The sequence below is a fragment of the Capsicum annuum genome, chromosome 8, assembly GCF_002878395.1.
Source record: "Capsicum annuum cultivar UCD-10X-F1 chromosome 8, UCD10Xv1.1, whole genome shotgun sequence".
Taxonomy (NCBI): Eukaryota; Viridiplantae; Streptophyta; class Magnoliopsida; order Solanales; family Solanaceae; genus Capsicum; species Capsicum annuum.
The window spans coordinates 26,697,950-26,713,222 of record NC_061118.1 but is presented as its reverse complement, the minus strand read 5'-3'; the positions used below and the strand labels follow the sequence as shown (position 1 = coordinate 26,713,222).

The 15,273-nt window shown below is 34.9% G+C and overlaps 1 protein-coding gene across 1 annotated transcript; it reads right to left on the bottom strand.

Moving 5' to 3' along the window:
- Window positions 1-14,121: 14,121 nt before the first annotated feature.
- LOC107857278 (lachrymatory-factor synthase) lies at window positions 14,122-15,070 on the bottom strand. The gene has a single exon (XM_016702203.2). It carries the CDS (start codon window positions 14,847-14,849, stop codon window positions 14,355-14,357), a length of 495 nt encoding a protein of 164 aa, XP_016557689.1. The 5' UTR covers window positions 14,850-15,070; the 3' UTR covers window positions 14,122-14,354.
- Between the last annotated feature and the right edge of the window lie 203 nt (window positions 15,071-15,273).

Here is a 15,273-nt window from a genome sequence, read left to right as displayed (position 1 = left end):
ATGTTACTCCTCTCTCATTGTTAGTTAACAACAAACTCATGTTTTAATGTATGATTTTCATGATATTATTGTGGATTTATTTTGGTTTTGAAATAGATGTTGGGGGTTTTGGTTGCTAATGGTTGGGTAATGTTTTCCCGTGTTTTACTTATGGTTTTTGATGTTATAACTATGGTTTGAACATGTGGTTGCATGAGAATGGTCAATTGATACTTTATTTTGGTTTTGAAAACTCTATGCCCTCAACATGTTTGTTAAAATGCCAATGAGAATGATTTTGTCACATGATTTGACTATTCTTGAAATTTATTTCATTACATAATTGGTAATGGAACCTAAATGGTTTGGTATGGTTTTAAGTGATTTTGAAAAGGCCTTGATAGCCATGACTTTGGTTTAATTGGAAACTTTGGAGTCAACTTGGTTTAAGGGCTTCGGTATGGCATAAAATGATAGACTTGCAAGCTCTAATTTTGGTATGACGATACCAACGGTTAATGCCTAATTAAAAGAATCCTTGGTAAATGGTTGAAATATGTAAATAATTTTAATATGAGCTTAGGGGGGGTAGCAAAGTCGTGAAAAATGGAGGTCCCGAGAGGACCAAAATTGAAAACTCATGATTTTCGATGTGAGGTTTAGTCTTGGTGATCGTGTGCATGATGTCACACTTTATATTTGGGGGATGTACTAGTCATCCCAAAAAAAAATTCTCTAGTACGTGTAGATATACGCACTAGGTCTCTTTCAACAAGGGGGCTGAAACCATATACCCCATAGGTGATTTTAAGATGGCAAAGCTACACAACCCAGGTAAATGTTTTAAATGCATACTAAACTCGGTTCCCTTTCTCGGCATGAGATATTTGTAAATATGTATGTGATTGCTTATGGTTATTTACTTTGGTTTTGAATAATGAAATAGTTTATCTTTATTCCTGAGTACATGCTAGCATTCACCCCGCTAACCGTCTTTGGGTGCTGGATCCCCACGCGATGCAGGAACCGACCGTACTAGTCCTCCTGCTCAGTGACTTGAATTCGAGGACATCTTCGTGTCAGACTGAAGTGGTAAGCTTCCATACTTCGGAAGACTCCATTTTATGCTATGGACTTCTTTACATTATTTTTGCTTCTTGAACTTTAGTTTTGGCTATGGTCGAGGGCATGTCCTGACCAAATATTCTTTGTTTTCGGTTACAGGCTTTGTGGGACTACTATGGACATGGGTGATGTCAGTATTGGTATCAACCTTGGTATTGGTATTGGCATTGGCATTGGAGTAGACACCGATTGGATATTTGATTGGTTATAGTTATGGACTCTATTAAATGTCTTTTTATTATTAGTGTTTTATCTTGTTATATGTTGGGAATTCATCTGATATGAGGTATGAGGCGGTTATGATTAGGTATTGGGGGTGGTCTCCAGTCTCTGCTGGACTTGAGATGCCCGACACGACTAGGCCCTGGTTCGGATTGTGTCAGATTGGTATCAGAGACCTAAGTTCATGATCAATTGGGAGCCCAAAAAGTCGTGTGGAGTAGAGTCTCATTTAAGGATGGGTAGCGCGCCACACTCATAAAGGAGAGGCTATGAGGCATTTAGGAATGTTTCTCTTTCTTTTGTTCTGTTTTCAAGTTGTAGAGTCTAAGGTCCCGAATTCTTCTCTAATTTCTGTTTGTTCGCTTTTTAAATCCTGTCTCCTCGAAGATCTGAAGCTCACAAAAACTCCTCTATCCCACCCGAGGACAATGATGGGACCCATTCTACTTATGGGGTCCAAACTTGGTCTAGGGGTCCAGTTCTTGATTTCTCTCTTGGAGTTCCATCGGTTCCCTCCAGTCCTCTCCGAGCCTCTTAGTCTGATATGAGGAATGTTGAGTTTTGTCAGTTTATCCATATGTTGGCAAAGTTGGTAGCTTCTCAGGCTAAGTGTGACACTTCTATTACTCCATCTTCTGAGGCCACAAGGGTTGGCTAGTTCATGAGATTAAATTTTCTAACCTTTACTGGTGTTAAGGTAGAGGAGGATCCTCAAGGTTTTCTGCATGAGATAGAGAAGATCTTCCACATTAATATGACACAAATATAAAAGGTGTGGAGTTTATCGCCTACCAGCTAAAAGATGTGGCATACCAGTGGTACGAGGAATGGGATCAGTCAAGGGGTGACAATGCTGAGTCATCCCTGTGGAAGGATTTTTCTAATAGGTTCCTGGACCGTTTCTTTCCTCAAGAGCCGGGGGAAGCGAAAATGGAAGAGTTTGTTAATCTGAAGCAAGGTAAGATGTCAGTCAAGGGGTATGCTTTGAAGTTTCACCAGTTATCGTAGTATACTCTAGAGTTGGTTTCTAGCATGAGGGCTAGAATAAGGAAGTTTGCTTTCGGTTTGTCCCGAGACTTGATCTTGTAGAGTAAGGCTGCGTTATTGAACAACGACATGGATATCTCCTGGTTGGTTATGTACATCCGGCAGGTTGAGGAAGAGAAGAAGAAGAAGGCTAATATAGAGGAGAGACAGGGCAAGAAGTTTAAATTTTTTGAGCAAGGTGGTGGCCAACAACAGAGTGATAGGGATGGTATAAGTGGCCCAAAAAGAAGTGGGGCAATTCTGGGTCTTACTCGACGGCTAGTGCTCCCTACCTAAAGTCGTCGGGTGATTGGCATTTCTAAGGTGGCAATAATTTCAGGGCATAGGGTGCCCAATCTCAAGCTAGTGAGGCCCAGTCAGCTCCATCATATCCTTTCTATAGATTTTGTGGTAGATTGCATCGGAGTTATTGTGATGAAAAAAGGGACAAGTGCTTCAGCTGTGGTCAGCCAGGGCACATGATTAGAAACTATCCATCGGCTAAGGTTTCTTCGGGGGAAAACAAGGTTCCGATTACCTCTTCATTAGCTCCGGCATCAAAGAGTGCACCATCCAGTTCCAGCACTGGTCAAAATTATCTCTATGCTCTTACTATCCAACAGAAGTCTGAGGCATAACCTGATATTGTGACTGGTATGTTGAAACTCTTTTTCCGTGATGTGTATTATTTACTTGATTTGGGGTCCACTATCTCTTATGTGGCCCTATTTGTGGCTAAGCATTTTGGTTTTTGTCCCAATTTTATTTCGGACCCATTTTCTATTTCTACCCCGTTGGGTGACTTTGTGGTGGCTAGAAGAGTCTATAGAGGTTGTGTGGTATCTGTGGGTGGTTGGGAGACCTTGGTGGATCTGTTTGAATTAGACATGATTGATTTTGATTCCATATTAGGGATAGATTGGTTGCGCTCGTGCTATGCATCTCCAGACTATCAAACCCGTAAGGTCGTCTTTAAATTTCCTAAAAGGCCGATTATTGAGTGGGACAGTGGTTCCCTAGATCCTAAGGGAAAGTTCATAGTGTATATTAGAGCTCGGAGATTAATCTCTAAAGGGTGTCTTTATTATCTAGTTCAGATTAAAGATTCTAACTCGGAAGGTCCTTCTTTGCATTTCGTCCAGGTGGTGAATGAATTTCCTGAGGTTTCCCTGTTGACCTTCCTGGTGTCCCTCCTGATAGGGAGATTGAGTTTGAGATTGATCTTGTTTCGGATACTCGTCTTATTTTTATTCCTCTGTATAGAATGGATCCAGCTGAGTTGAAAGGGCTTAAGGAGCAATTAAAGGATCTTTTAGACAAGGATTTTATTTGTCCTAGTGTATCCCCGTAGGGTGCACCAGTGTTATTCGTACGTAAGAAGGATGATTCACTTCGGATGTGTATTGATTACCAGCTGTTGAACAAGGTGACTGTGAAGAATAAGTCCCTCTTCTAAGGATAGGTGAATTCTTTGATCAATTGTAGGTGCTAAGTTTTTCTACAAGATTGATCTTCAATCTGGGCATCATCAGTTAAAGATTAGAGAGGTGGATATCCCTAAGACCGCCTTTCATACTCGGTATGGGCATTTTGAGTTTCTAGTTATGCCTTTTGGGTTGGCCAATGCCTTGGTGGCTTTTATGGATTTGATGAATATGGTCTTTCGTTAATTTTTGAATTTGTTCGTCATTATGTTCATAGATGATATTTTGGTGTACTCTAAGAGTGAGGTGGATCATGCCGATTACCTCTGTGTTATATTGCAGACCCTTAAAGAGCAGCAGTTGTATGCCAAGTTTTTGAAATATGAATTCTGGTTGAACGCATTCACTTTTCTAGTTCATGTCATTTCTAGTGAAGGGATCATAGTGGATCCACAGAAAGTTGCAGTGGTGAAAAAGTGGCCTAGACCCATGACTTCAATCGATAATCGGAGCTTCTTGGATTTAGCCAGTTACTACATAAGGTTTCTAAAATTTTTTCTTCTATGGCTGCCTCGTTGGCTAAGTTGACTCAGAAGAAGGTAAAGTTCTTGTGGTTTAATGCTTGTGAGGGTAGTTTTGAGAAACTGAAGGATAAGCTAACTTTGGCCCCGATTTTGACCTTGCCTGTAGGCACTGATAGGTTTGTGGTCTACTGTGATGCATCCCATGTGGTGCTTGTGTGAGTTTTGATGCAGCATGACAATATGATAACTTATGTCTCTAGACAGTTGAAGATGCATGGGAGGAATTATATGACTCATGACTTGGAGCTATTGGTTGTGGTGTTCACATTGAAATCTGGCATCACTATTTATATAGGGTGCATGTGGATATCTAGTCTGATCATAAGAGCCTGTAGTATGTATTTACGCCAAAGGAGCTTAACCTTAGGCAAAGGAGAGAGCTTGAGCTGCTCAAAAATTATGATATGCGTCTTCACTACAACCCAAGGTAAAGATAATGTGGTTGTTGATGCTCTTAGCAGGTTATCCATGGAGAGTCTAGCTCATGTGGATAAGAAAAAATGGAAGTTTGTGAAGGACATTCATCATTTGGCTAACCTTAGTGTTCGTCTCTTGGACTCCGAGGATAGTGACGTGTTTGTGCAGAAAGTGGCGCGGTTGTCTTTTGGTGCTGAAATCAAGGAGAAGCAGGTGTTGGATCCTGTCTTGATGAAGATCAATGATGATGTAGGTAGACGAAAGGTGATGGCCTTCGAGATTAGTGGTGATGGTACTTTCGGTACCAAGAGAGATTATGTGTTCTCGATGTAGATGGTTTACGAAAGAGGATCCTGGCTAAGGCGCATAAGTCATATTATATTGTTCATTCTGGTTCAATAAAAATATATCATGACCTTAAGTAGATGTATTGGTGATATAAAACGAGATGTGGCTAGTTTTGTGGCCAAGTGCATGACGTGTAAACAAGTGAAAGTTGAGCACATGAGGCTTGGAGGATTGTATCAAGAAATTGAATTGCCCATGTGGAAATGAGAAGTGATCAACATGGATTTTGTTGCCGGTCTTCCTCGGTCTCGAAGTCAGTTTGATTCAGTTTGGATCATCATGGATAGGATGACAAAGTCTGCTCACTTTTTACCTGTGAGGACCAATTTCTTGGCTAAGGATTATGCAAGGTTGTATCTCCATAAGCCTGTGAAGTTGCATGGGGTTCCTATTTCTATCATCTTGGATTGCGGTACATAATTTTTATCTCACTTTTGGCGGTCTTTTCAGAAAGGTTTGGGGACCAAGGTGAGTATTAGTACTGCTTTTCACCCGCAGTCAGATGGGCAAGAAGAAAAGAGTATTCAGACATTGGAGGATATACTTTGGTCTTGCATGATTGACTATAGTGGTAGTTAGGATGAGAATTTACGTTATATAGAGTTTGCTTATAATAATAGCTACCACTCTAGTATTAGGATGGCTCCATTTGAAGCATTGTATGGTAGAAGGTGTATATCCTTTATTGGGTGGATCGAGGTTGGTGAGGTGAAGTTGCTTGGCCCAGATTTGGTTCACCATGCCATGGAGAAGGTGAAGGTGATTCGGGATAGACTTAAGGATTTCTAAAGTGGCCAAAAGTCCTATGTGGATGTGAGGCAAAAGTAGTTAGAGTTTGAGGTTGGGGATAGGGTTTGCTTGAAGGTGTCTCCCATGAAGGGAGTGATGCGATTCGGGAAGAAGGGGAAGCTTAGTACCCGGTATGTTGGTCCGTACTTAGTTTCGAGAAAATTTGGTAATGTTGCGTATGAGTTTATGTTGCCTTCTCGTTTGAGCCCCATTCACCCGGTATTCTAGTTTCTATGTTAAAGAAATGTATGAGTGACCCGTCGCAAATTATGCCTATCAAGGATATTGATATTTCAGATTTCCTATCTTATGAGGATATCCCGGTGAGATCTTGGATCGGCAGGTTTGTCGGTTATGGATCAAGGACGTGGCATCGATAAAGGTTCTATGAAGGAACCACAAGGTCTAAGAGGCTACGTGAGAAGCTAAGAGGACATGAAGTCCAAGTATCCATTCCTTTTTTCTGCTTTAGAAATTCATGCGTAAGGTATGTGTTGTTCTTAACATCTTTATTTTCTAACTTAGTTAAAGGAAAGATTGATTTTCTTGGTATCTTTGTTTTTTAACTTAGTTAAAGGTAAGAGTAGAGGCGTGTGGAGTCTAAATCGTACTTGTACTGCTTTATCTAATCATTCGAGGACGAATAATCTAAGTGGGGGAGAATTGAAACACCCTGGGTTTTGGACCTTGGAAATTTTCTGAGCTTTGAGCTCGCTGTCTTTGTAATGACTTATTATACGAGTCGTATAATGTGGGTACGGGTCAGGTGACCCAACTCGTAAGGTGTCCAGTGATTGGTGGTTGGGTTTTTGTTGTGGTTACGAATTGGTGATACAGGTCGTTAGGTATGGTGATGAATCGTTAGGACGATCCTTCATCAAATTAAAAATTTAGTAACTTGACTTGGATTTGATGAGTGCCTCACTAAGAGCCATAATGATATGTTACGAGTCACTGTGTGAAGTCGTATGTTGTCTAGTGTCAATTTCTTTGGATTCTGTCTTGGGTACGACTGGACCATACGAGTCGTATGATCTAGTCATGAGTGGGGGCCAGGAAGTCGTATGGTGGACAATGTATGGGTGTCCAACTCACTAACTTGGTGATGACTCCATGGTACGAGTCGTATGTTGTGGTCATGAGTCACGAGGTCGACTCGTAACCACCTGAGGTATTTTTACAGTTTTAAGTTGGAGGTATTTTGGACATTTCTCCTTGTAAATTCTTTTTATAACACAACATAAAACACCTTTTGGGACTTCATTAACCTATTATTCTCAATCAAACACTCTTCAAATCACTCTCAAACTCCTTATTCAAGCAAGAGTCTAGGGTTTCTTCAAGACAATCAATTAAGGGCTTTCAAGAGCGATTCTCTCCGTCTTCCTTAGTGTCTAAGGCATGTTACCCTCGTTGTTATTTTAAAAGAGCATGTATTTTAATGTATGATTTTCATGATATTGTTATCATTTGAAATAATGGTTGGGGGTTTTAGATGTTCATGGTTGAACAATATTTCTAATGGTTTAATGATGTTTCTTTTATTCTTTTAATATGATTTTGACATTGTGGAATGCATGGTAATGATAAATGGATTTATGGGTACTTTAGATTCCCCCAAATTACTTGGTTATGATTTTGAAACAGATGTGCCCTCAACCTATTTTTTAAAATGCCAATGAGAAAGATTTTATTACATAATTTGACTATTCTTGAAATCTTTACATTGTATAAAAGGTAATGAAACTTAAATTGGTTTGGCTGGTTTTAAATGGTTTGGAAAGGCCTGGGTGGCCATGGTCTTGGTTTAATTGGAAACTTTGGAGTCAACTTGGTTTAATGTCTTTGGTATGGCATAAAAAGGTAGACTTACAAGCTCTAATTTTGGCATGACGATACCAACGGTTAATGACTAAACAAAAGACTCCTTGGTAAATGGTTGGAATGTGTAATTGGTTTTAATATAGGCTTAAAAGGGGTTGCGTTAGCAAAGTCGTGGAAGATGGAGTTCCCAAGGAGACCAATACTGAAAACTCATATTTTTTCGATGTGAGGTTTGGTCATGGTGACCGTGTGCATGATGTCACACTTTATATTTTGGGAGATTTACTAGTCATCTCAGGTTCTTTTCTTCGATCATGCGGCTAACACGCACTAAGGCCCTTTCAGCAGGGGGAGCTGAACCCATATAGCTCGTGAGTGATTTTAGGACGGCAAAGCTACACAATCCAGGTTAAGGTTTTAAATGCATGCTAAACCCGGTTTCCTATCCCAATACGATATATATGTATATATGTGATTGCATATGGTTATTTACTTTGATTTTGAATGATGACATTATTTTATCTTTATTCCTGAGTACATGCTAGCGTTCACTCCGCTAACCTTCTTCGAACGTTGTATCCCTACGCGATGTAGGAATCGACCATACTACCATTCCTCCTACTCAGTGACTTGGATTCGAGGACAACTTTGAGTCAGACTAAAGTGATGAGATTTCATACTTCGGAAGGCTCCATTTCATCCTATGAACTTCTTTTCGTTGTTATTATTTCTTGAATTTTGATTTTGGCTATGGTTGGGGGCATGTCCTGATAGGATGTTATTTGATTCTGGTTAGAGGCTTTATCAGACTACTATGGACATGAGCGATGCCGATATTGGTGCAGTCTTGGTATTGGTATTAACATTAGGGTTGGCACTGATTGGATAATTAGTTGAGGTTGTTGGATTATGATTATAGACTTTATTTAATGTCCTTAAACTATTATTGCCTTATTTTATTATGTGTTCAAAATTCATTCGACGTAGGGTGCAAGGCGGTTATGGTTGGGTATTGGGGTGGTCTCCAGTCCTGGTTGGACTTGAGATGCCCGACATGACCAGGCCCTGATTCGAATCGTGTCATGCATGTTATCTTTTCCACAAATTTTATATATTTTGTAGTTTTGTATCTTTTTGTTCATCATTGTTATTGCAATTTTTTTTTAATTTTTGAGATTTTTTTGTTATATGATTGTGGAGTTCTGCTCTAATGGTTGAACACACATCATATAGAAGATTACATAAAGATATACCACTCATTAATTTAATTTTTGATAATCCACCATCATTTAATATGAATTAACTCAAGATGAAGTTGTTAAAGTGATTTCTACTCCTATAAAGTCGAAGAAATCAGTGAGCGTCGAAGAGGTAAGTCCGAAGCGTTGTAATGATCCAAAGAAAATGGTCGAAATTATGAAACAAATGAAAAAACATTCATCTCCAAAACCCCCCCAAATACAAAAATCTGAGAAAAAAAAAAAATAGAGAATCAAGCACAATTCTAAGTCATGATGTTGAAAACTCCTCTGAATATGATTTAGAAGAATATAAAGACGAAGAGTTATTTGTATATGTATTTATTAGCTAATGGGGTACTAATTTGTATATATATACAAATCTTGGGGTGTGTGTGTGTGTGTGTGTATATATATATACACATACACACATTTGGGACATGTGAATGTATTTATATTTTTGGACATACGTATGAAGTTTACATATGTATTTTGAATTTGTATTTGGATTGTCCTATGTCCTTTTAGAGGGTAACATATGTATCTATTTGTATGTATTTATATTTGTATCTGTATTTATTAGCTAATGGGTACTCATTTATATATATATATACAAATCTTGTTCTATATATACATTTTTGGGACGTGTGCATGTATTATGTATTTTTGATTACTTATATGTATATAGTTATCTTTTTTTGTATTAGCGATTTGTATCATATATGCATATATATACATAATGGTCAGATATGTATTCTTAAATATATATATGCAGATATATATATATATATTTTGGTATTGTAAATATATATATGCAGATCTGTGTGTCTATATATTTTGTATATTTTTAAAATATGTATATGTAATATAGATATATGTCTCTTATGGAAAAACAAAAATCTTAATCATTAAAGTAATAATCTGTTATGTAATTTTTATAAAAATCTTAACTAATATAGATTTATTAGTTATGTAATTTAAGCAATTGTTTTTTTATAAGAGTTCTTTATGGAAAAGGAATCCTTAATTTTAAATGCATGAAGTAATTAAGTATTATTTCTTATTTAACTCAACTAATTTGAGGAAAAAGGAAACAATAAATTTCATTTGTATATATATTTTGATAGCAAATTTTACCTAAAATATAATTTGTCATTTTGTGTAATTAAAAAACAATTGTTGTGAAACTTCTAATTGTGGTCTTAAATTTACTACCAATGAAATTTTTCCTAAAAACTCAATGCAAATGATTTGATTTGGTATTTAAAAAAATCCAAACCAATCAGTCTATGTAGACCCCTAACTTCAGGTTCCGACTTACTTGGATTGAGATAATGTTATTATTATTTTAAGAATGCGTTAATTTCTCGAATTGTCATTTGAGTTGTGTAAACATTCCACTAAAATAACTTTTAGCTTTTAAGGATAATATTGTCATTGAATGATAAATCTTTCCGAAATAAAGTGAAACTAAGAAATAGTTTAAAACGTGTTTGAAAAGCCAGACTTGAAGTTATATGTAATTACAAAGATTGACATAAAATGCCATATGAAATAACAAGTCTATACTACTAAAGCAAAATATATTGGAACGTAATACATAACATAAATTCAAAATTCAAAAAAACAACAACATAATACTCTTATACAAAATTCCAACAAGTAAATATAATTCAAAAAAAGAAAAACGTGAGTCTATAATCTCATTCAGTAATAAAATTCTACTTTAATTGAACCACTAGAATAACAATGCAACTATGCGGTAAATGAAGAAAATATAAAAGATACGAGTTATTATGTTGAATCATAAGAAGTTAAGGTTGAAAAATGAGAACAAAGAAATGAAAGATAAATAATGTAAAATTAAAAAAAAAAAAAAAGAAAAAAAAGAAAAAAAGTAAAGATAAAGAAGAAATTAAAATAATAGAAATAAAAATAAATTTAAAAGAAAAGAAATTAAAATAAAACAGAAAAAACTTTAAATGTGACATTATAATTATATCACGTAATTGCACTCAACTCTTAACCACTAATTCAGAATTAGATTGTGTAATTACATGGACAAGGTGAGAGTCCTTTGTTAGACAACTTTGATAGTTGTTGAGACAACTAATGCAGTTGTCGAACAACTATCCTAGTTGTTTAATCGACTTTATTTCTTTTAACTTAATAATATTATGGGACCCACTTATCCCTTTTTTTAATTAAAGAATTGAGAGGGTCTGTGAACTCATTTTTCTCCTTATTTCATCCCCTGTGATTTTTCAAACGTGTCCTTTAAATATTTCTTGGTTTCACCTTATTTTGAAATGATGTGTATAGTTCAATGACAATATTTTTCTAAAAAAAACAAAAATTAATATTTTCACAATTTCAATAACAATTTGAGGAATTAACTCTTTTGAAAATGCCGTCAATTCTTTTATAAAATGGTTGAATCTTGTTTGAGGGAGGTGATTTTAGGAGCATTGGGGCTAGAAGGCTTGAAATCAATATTTGAGCAGCAACTACTAAGGTGGGCATACATATATATGAACTGAATTAATTCGGTTCTTTCATTTTGTCTTTGATTCGACCTGTTCTGGCCGATTGAGTTTGATTTTTCTCCGTTTGGTTTTTAGTTTATTGGTTCATTCTTGGCCTGCTGCTTTAGCTGCTGATTTTTTTTTTTTCCTGTGTTATGTTGTCCAACACTAAAAAGAACAACGCAATATATAGCTCCACAGTGCAAACCGTCAATGGTTTCTCGTGCAGAAAAAACATTTCTTACACATGAATAGAAACTTAAAAAGGAAGACAGAACATGATATAAGAACCTAGACAACAAGAAGAACAGAAAGAAACAACCTTAAACGTGACAGACACAAGGTACGCAAACTCATATCTTGAGAAACATACCGAACCAATACACTATTAATTTGAAAACAATCCATTTGTTTAGGCAACACACCTTATTAATTGAAAACAATTCACTTGTTTCGGTAGAAGAACCACTATACAAGACTCATACTAAAAAAATCGAAAACTGAACCGAATTAATTTCGAGTTAGTATTCAGTATGTATGATCACAAATTAAAAACTAAAATATCAAACCAAAATTTTTAAAAAATAAACTGAAGTACCGAACGCACCCTAATAGACTAACACAAGGTTAAAACTTAGAAAGAGTTCGAATAGGATCAAATTCCACTTTTAGAAATAGTTGACAATATAACGCCAAATGGAAGGAAACAGGGCACTTCAGATGCTGTCATGTCGTCTATGTCTAATCCCAAATTCACATCCCATCAACATTTGTAATTGCCTGCGTTGTTTTCTACTAGTTACTGGTAAGCTCCAATTTGATTGTAGGAATTAGAAAAAACCAAAGTATAAGGTGGTTATTAAAGAGATATTCACAAAGAGATTAAGGTACACTCTTTTGATAATCAAATACTTAAAACAGATTCATAAAACCTCTTTTCATGGAGATCAAACCAAAATCTTCTTATGTTCAAGAAATGCGCTACTAACGGTCTTCAAATTACAGGGAAAATCAAGCCTTCCTATCATGGAGATTAAATTCAAATCTACATTTGAGAAATACTCTACTAACGATCCTAGAATTAGAAAAAAAAAGTAATAGCTCTCTTCTTCCTTTTGACAGTTTTTGGAATTCCTCGGACTATACTTAGTAGCCGTTGGCCATAAAAACTATTTTTTTCGGGAGTTGGAGTTGGAGTTGAAGATGAAGTTGAAGTTGGAGTTGTTTTTGACCATATATTTTTTAAAAGTCTTTTTTAATTATGATTTTATGCCCTCAACTTTTAAAAATTAACAAAATCAATCAACTACTAATTTACCTACTAACATACAATCAAATGTTGAGAAAATGATTTACATGTTTTTAATTGATAAAACAATTAACAAAAAATTAATTATTATGATTGTTATTCTTCTAAAATTTTAATAAAAATATCATAAGCACGAGTTAAATAAATTTATCTAATCATAATCGATTGAATAGAAAAAATATATTTTGATAAATATGATTGATGGATATAAATATATTTTATATATTCTTAAATTTGTTGATGAAAATTCTTAATTACTTTTATGCGAATTAATTATTTTATTGAATTTGATCTTTTTTAAAAAATTTACGTATGAATTATTTCTGAATAGATTAGTGCTATTTTTTTGCTTTTTCTTTATTGATGATATTAATTTTCCTTGAATTTTTTTTTTTTGGTAAAGAGAACAAACTTTTGTTAAGCTAATTATCACACTTGTCTCTGTTGAAAATTCATAAAACCAAAATAAGATAATCGTCAATATGGATCATTACGTTATGTTTGATATGCGACTTTATTGACCACTTTTTAATAATTTATTAAAATCATCATAGTCATTATATGACATATACAGAAAATTAGAATGACAAGAAAAAAAATTAAATTTCTCATTTTTAAATAACATAATGTACTAGGCCTTATATTTCTATAATATAGTTCATTCAAAACAAAAGTTAATATATTTCCGCCATAGATTGCCATTTATTATTTTTTACTTTACGTTAGTAAATTTTGATTAAAAGAAGAAAACAAGATTAAAATATCTATAACAATTAAAAATGATGTTGTACCATAGAAAACAAATAATAATTTTTTTTCGATGGTTGATTGTAGTTATAAGAGGGATTTGTGTAAAAATTTAAAGATTGAGATTATATATAATAATAATGAAAGTTGAAAATGGAAGTGGAAAATTGTGAAAACAACAAAAAGTTATTTTCACTTTTTGAAATCTAATTTCGAAATAATTTTTTAAATTTTCATAGTCAAACACCACAATTTTTGAAAAAGTGAAATGAATAAATAAAAAATTCGAAAAAAAGAAAAAAAATTTTATGGTCAAACGGGCCTTATTATTACTATTGACTGAATCACTTATTAGTCCGGTTTGGAATTCTTCACACCCCTTAAAAAAATAATCAGATTTTAAGTATTTTATCACAATATTAGTATTAATTGTTGTTTAGTCTTAGATCTTGAAAAAAAAAAAATTGGAAAATAAATAAAAAATATTAATATGTTATTTTTTGATATGCTAAAAGTAACAAATTAAATAAAAATAAAAATATATTGCTTGATATTGTAAATAAATAAAAAATAAACGGAGAGTATTATTTTGTTTAAGAATAACTAAGAAAAGTATACCTCATAATATTACAGGATCAGGTGTTTTAGAATAACAGCAATCAAGATAAGCTACTATCCATTTCTCACAATAAAATCACTACTTACCTGTCCAAGTGAAACATTACAGGATCAAGTGTTTTATCTCATAATATAATTTAACAGGCATGTTTATTAACTCTCTAAGCTAGCAGAATCACCTAACTAGATTCTAATGCTTTCTCAATTTTTCCAGCCATGTCTTGTAAGGAAGAATTAAGGTAACCCGAAAAACTTTCCAAAGTCAACCCATCAACCGGATCAGCAATGAACGACCATTCGATCTGGCACCCACTCTCATCACAATCATTCGATGCGAATACTTTAAACATAGCTACATACGACCTGATTCCGATGTTGTTATCCAACACCTCGTAGCTTAGACACCGTTTGATCTTGTCAACGGTCAACAACCTCTCGTGACACCACTTGACGATCGCTTCTCCACTGGCTGATGATGGTGATACGGTGCTAGCGCAGTACCGGATAAGTAGTCCGTCGTTATGGTTAAGTTGGTAACAAGTGTCAAGGGTAGGTAGCCAATTGTGGAAGTTGAAGAAATCTTCAAGGAGTGGCCATACTTGTTCAGGTTTTGGACCTTTTAGATTGGCAATGGATTTGCCTTCCCATTTGGATTGTTGTTGTTGGGATGCCATGGAGGAAGAAGGAGAGAAATGAATAATTTTAAGATTAGCACCCCACTGTTAGCATGTTATAATTTTAACAAGTATTTATAAGATGATTATGTGATGACCTAAAATTGAATATGAATATTAATTTCAACATGCGTAATGATTTGTAGATAAAGGGGAAACAGTAAAGGCAAAACCATTTGCGTACTGCCGCTAGTCAAGATCGAACATTAAATTAAGCGTCATCATTAATCCGTACTCACTCACTCCGGGTCTTAAATAAGTGATAGTTTAACGGTTTAATTCGATTTCTAAGCAAGTGTTATTTACTGAGAAGAAATTAATGATGTTATTTCAATTTTACTCATGAAGTTTATGTAATAAAGAAAATATTGAAGCCTGTTTGAAAAGTCACCCTGATAATAAAATTTGATATAATTCGATGTAA

Bases quoted from the DNA above. Each gene is read 5' to 3' on its own strand.
- LOC107857278 (XM_016702203.2), bottom strand. From the start codon at position 14,849: ATGGCATCCCAACAACAACAATCCAAATGGGAAGGCAAATCCATTGCC.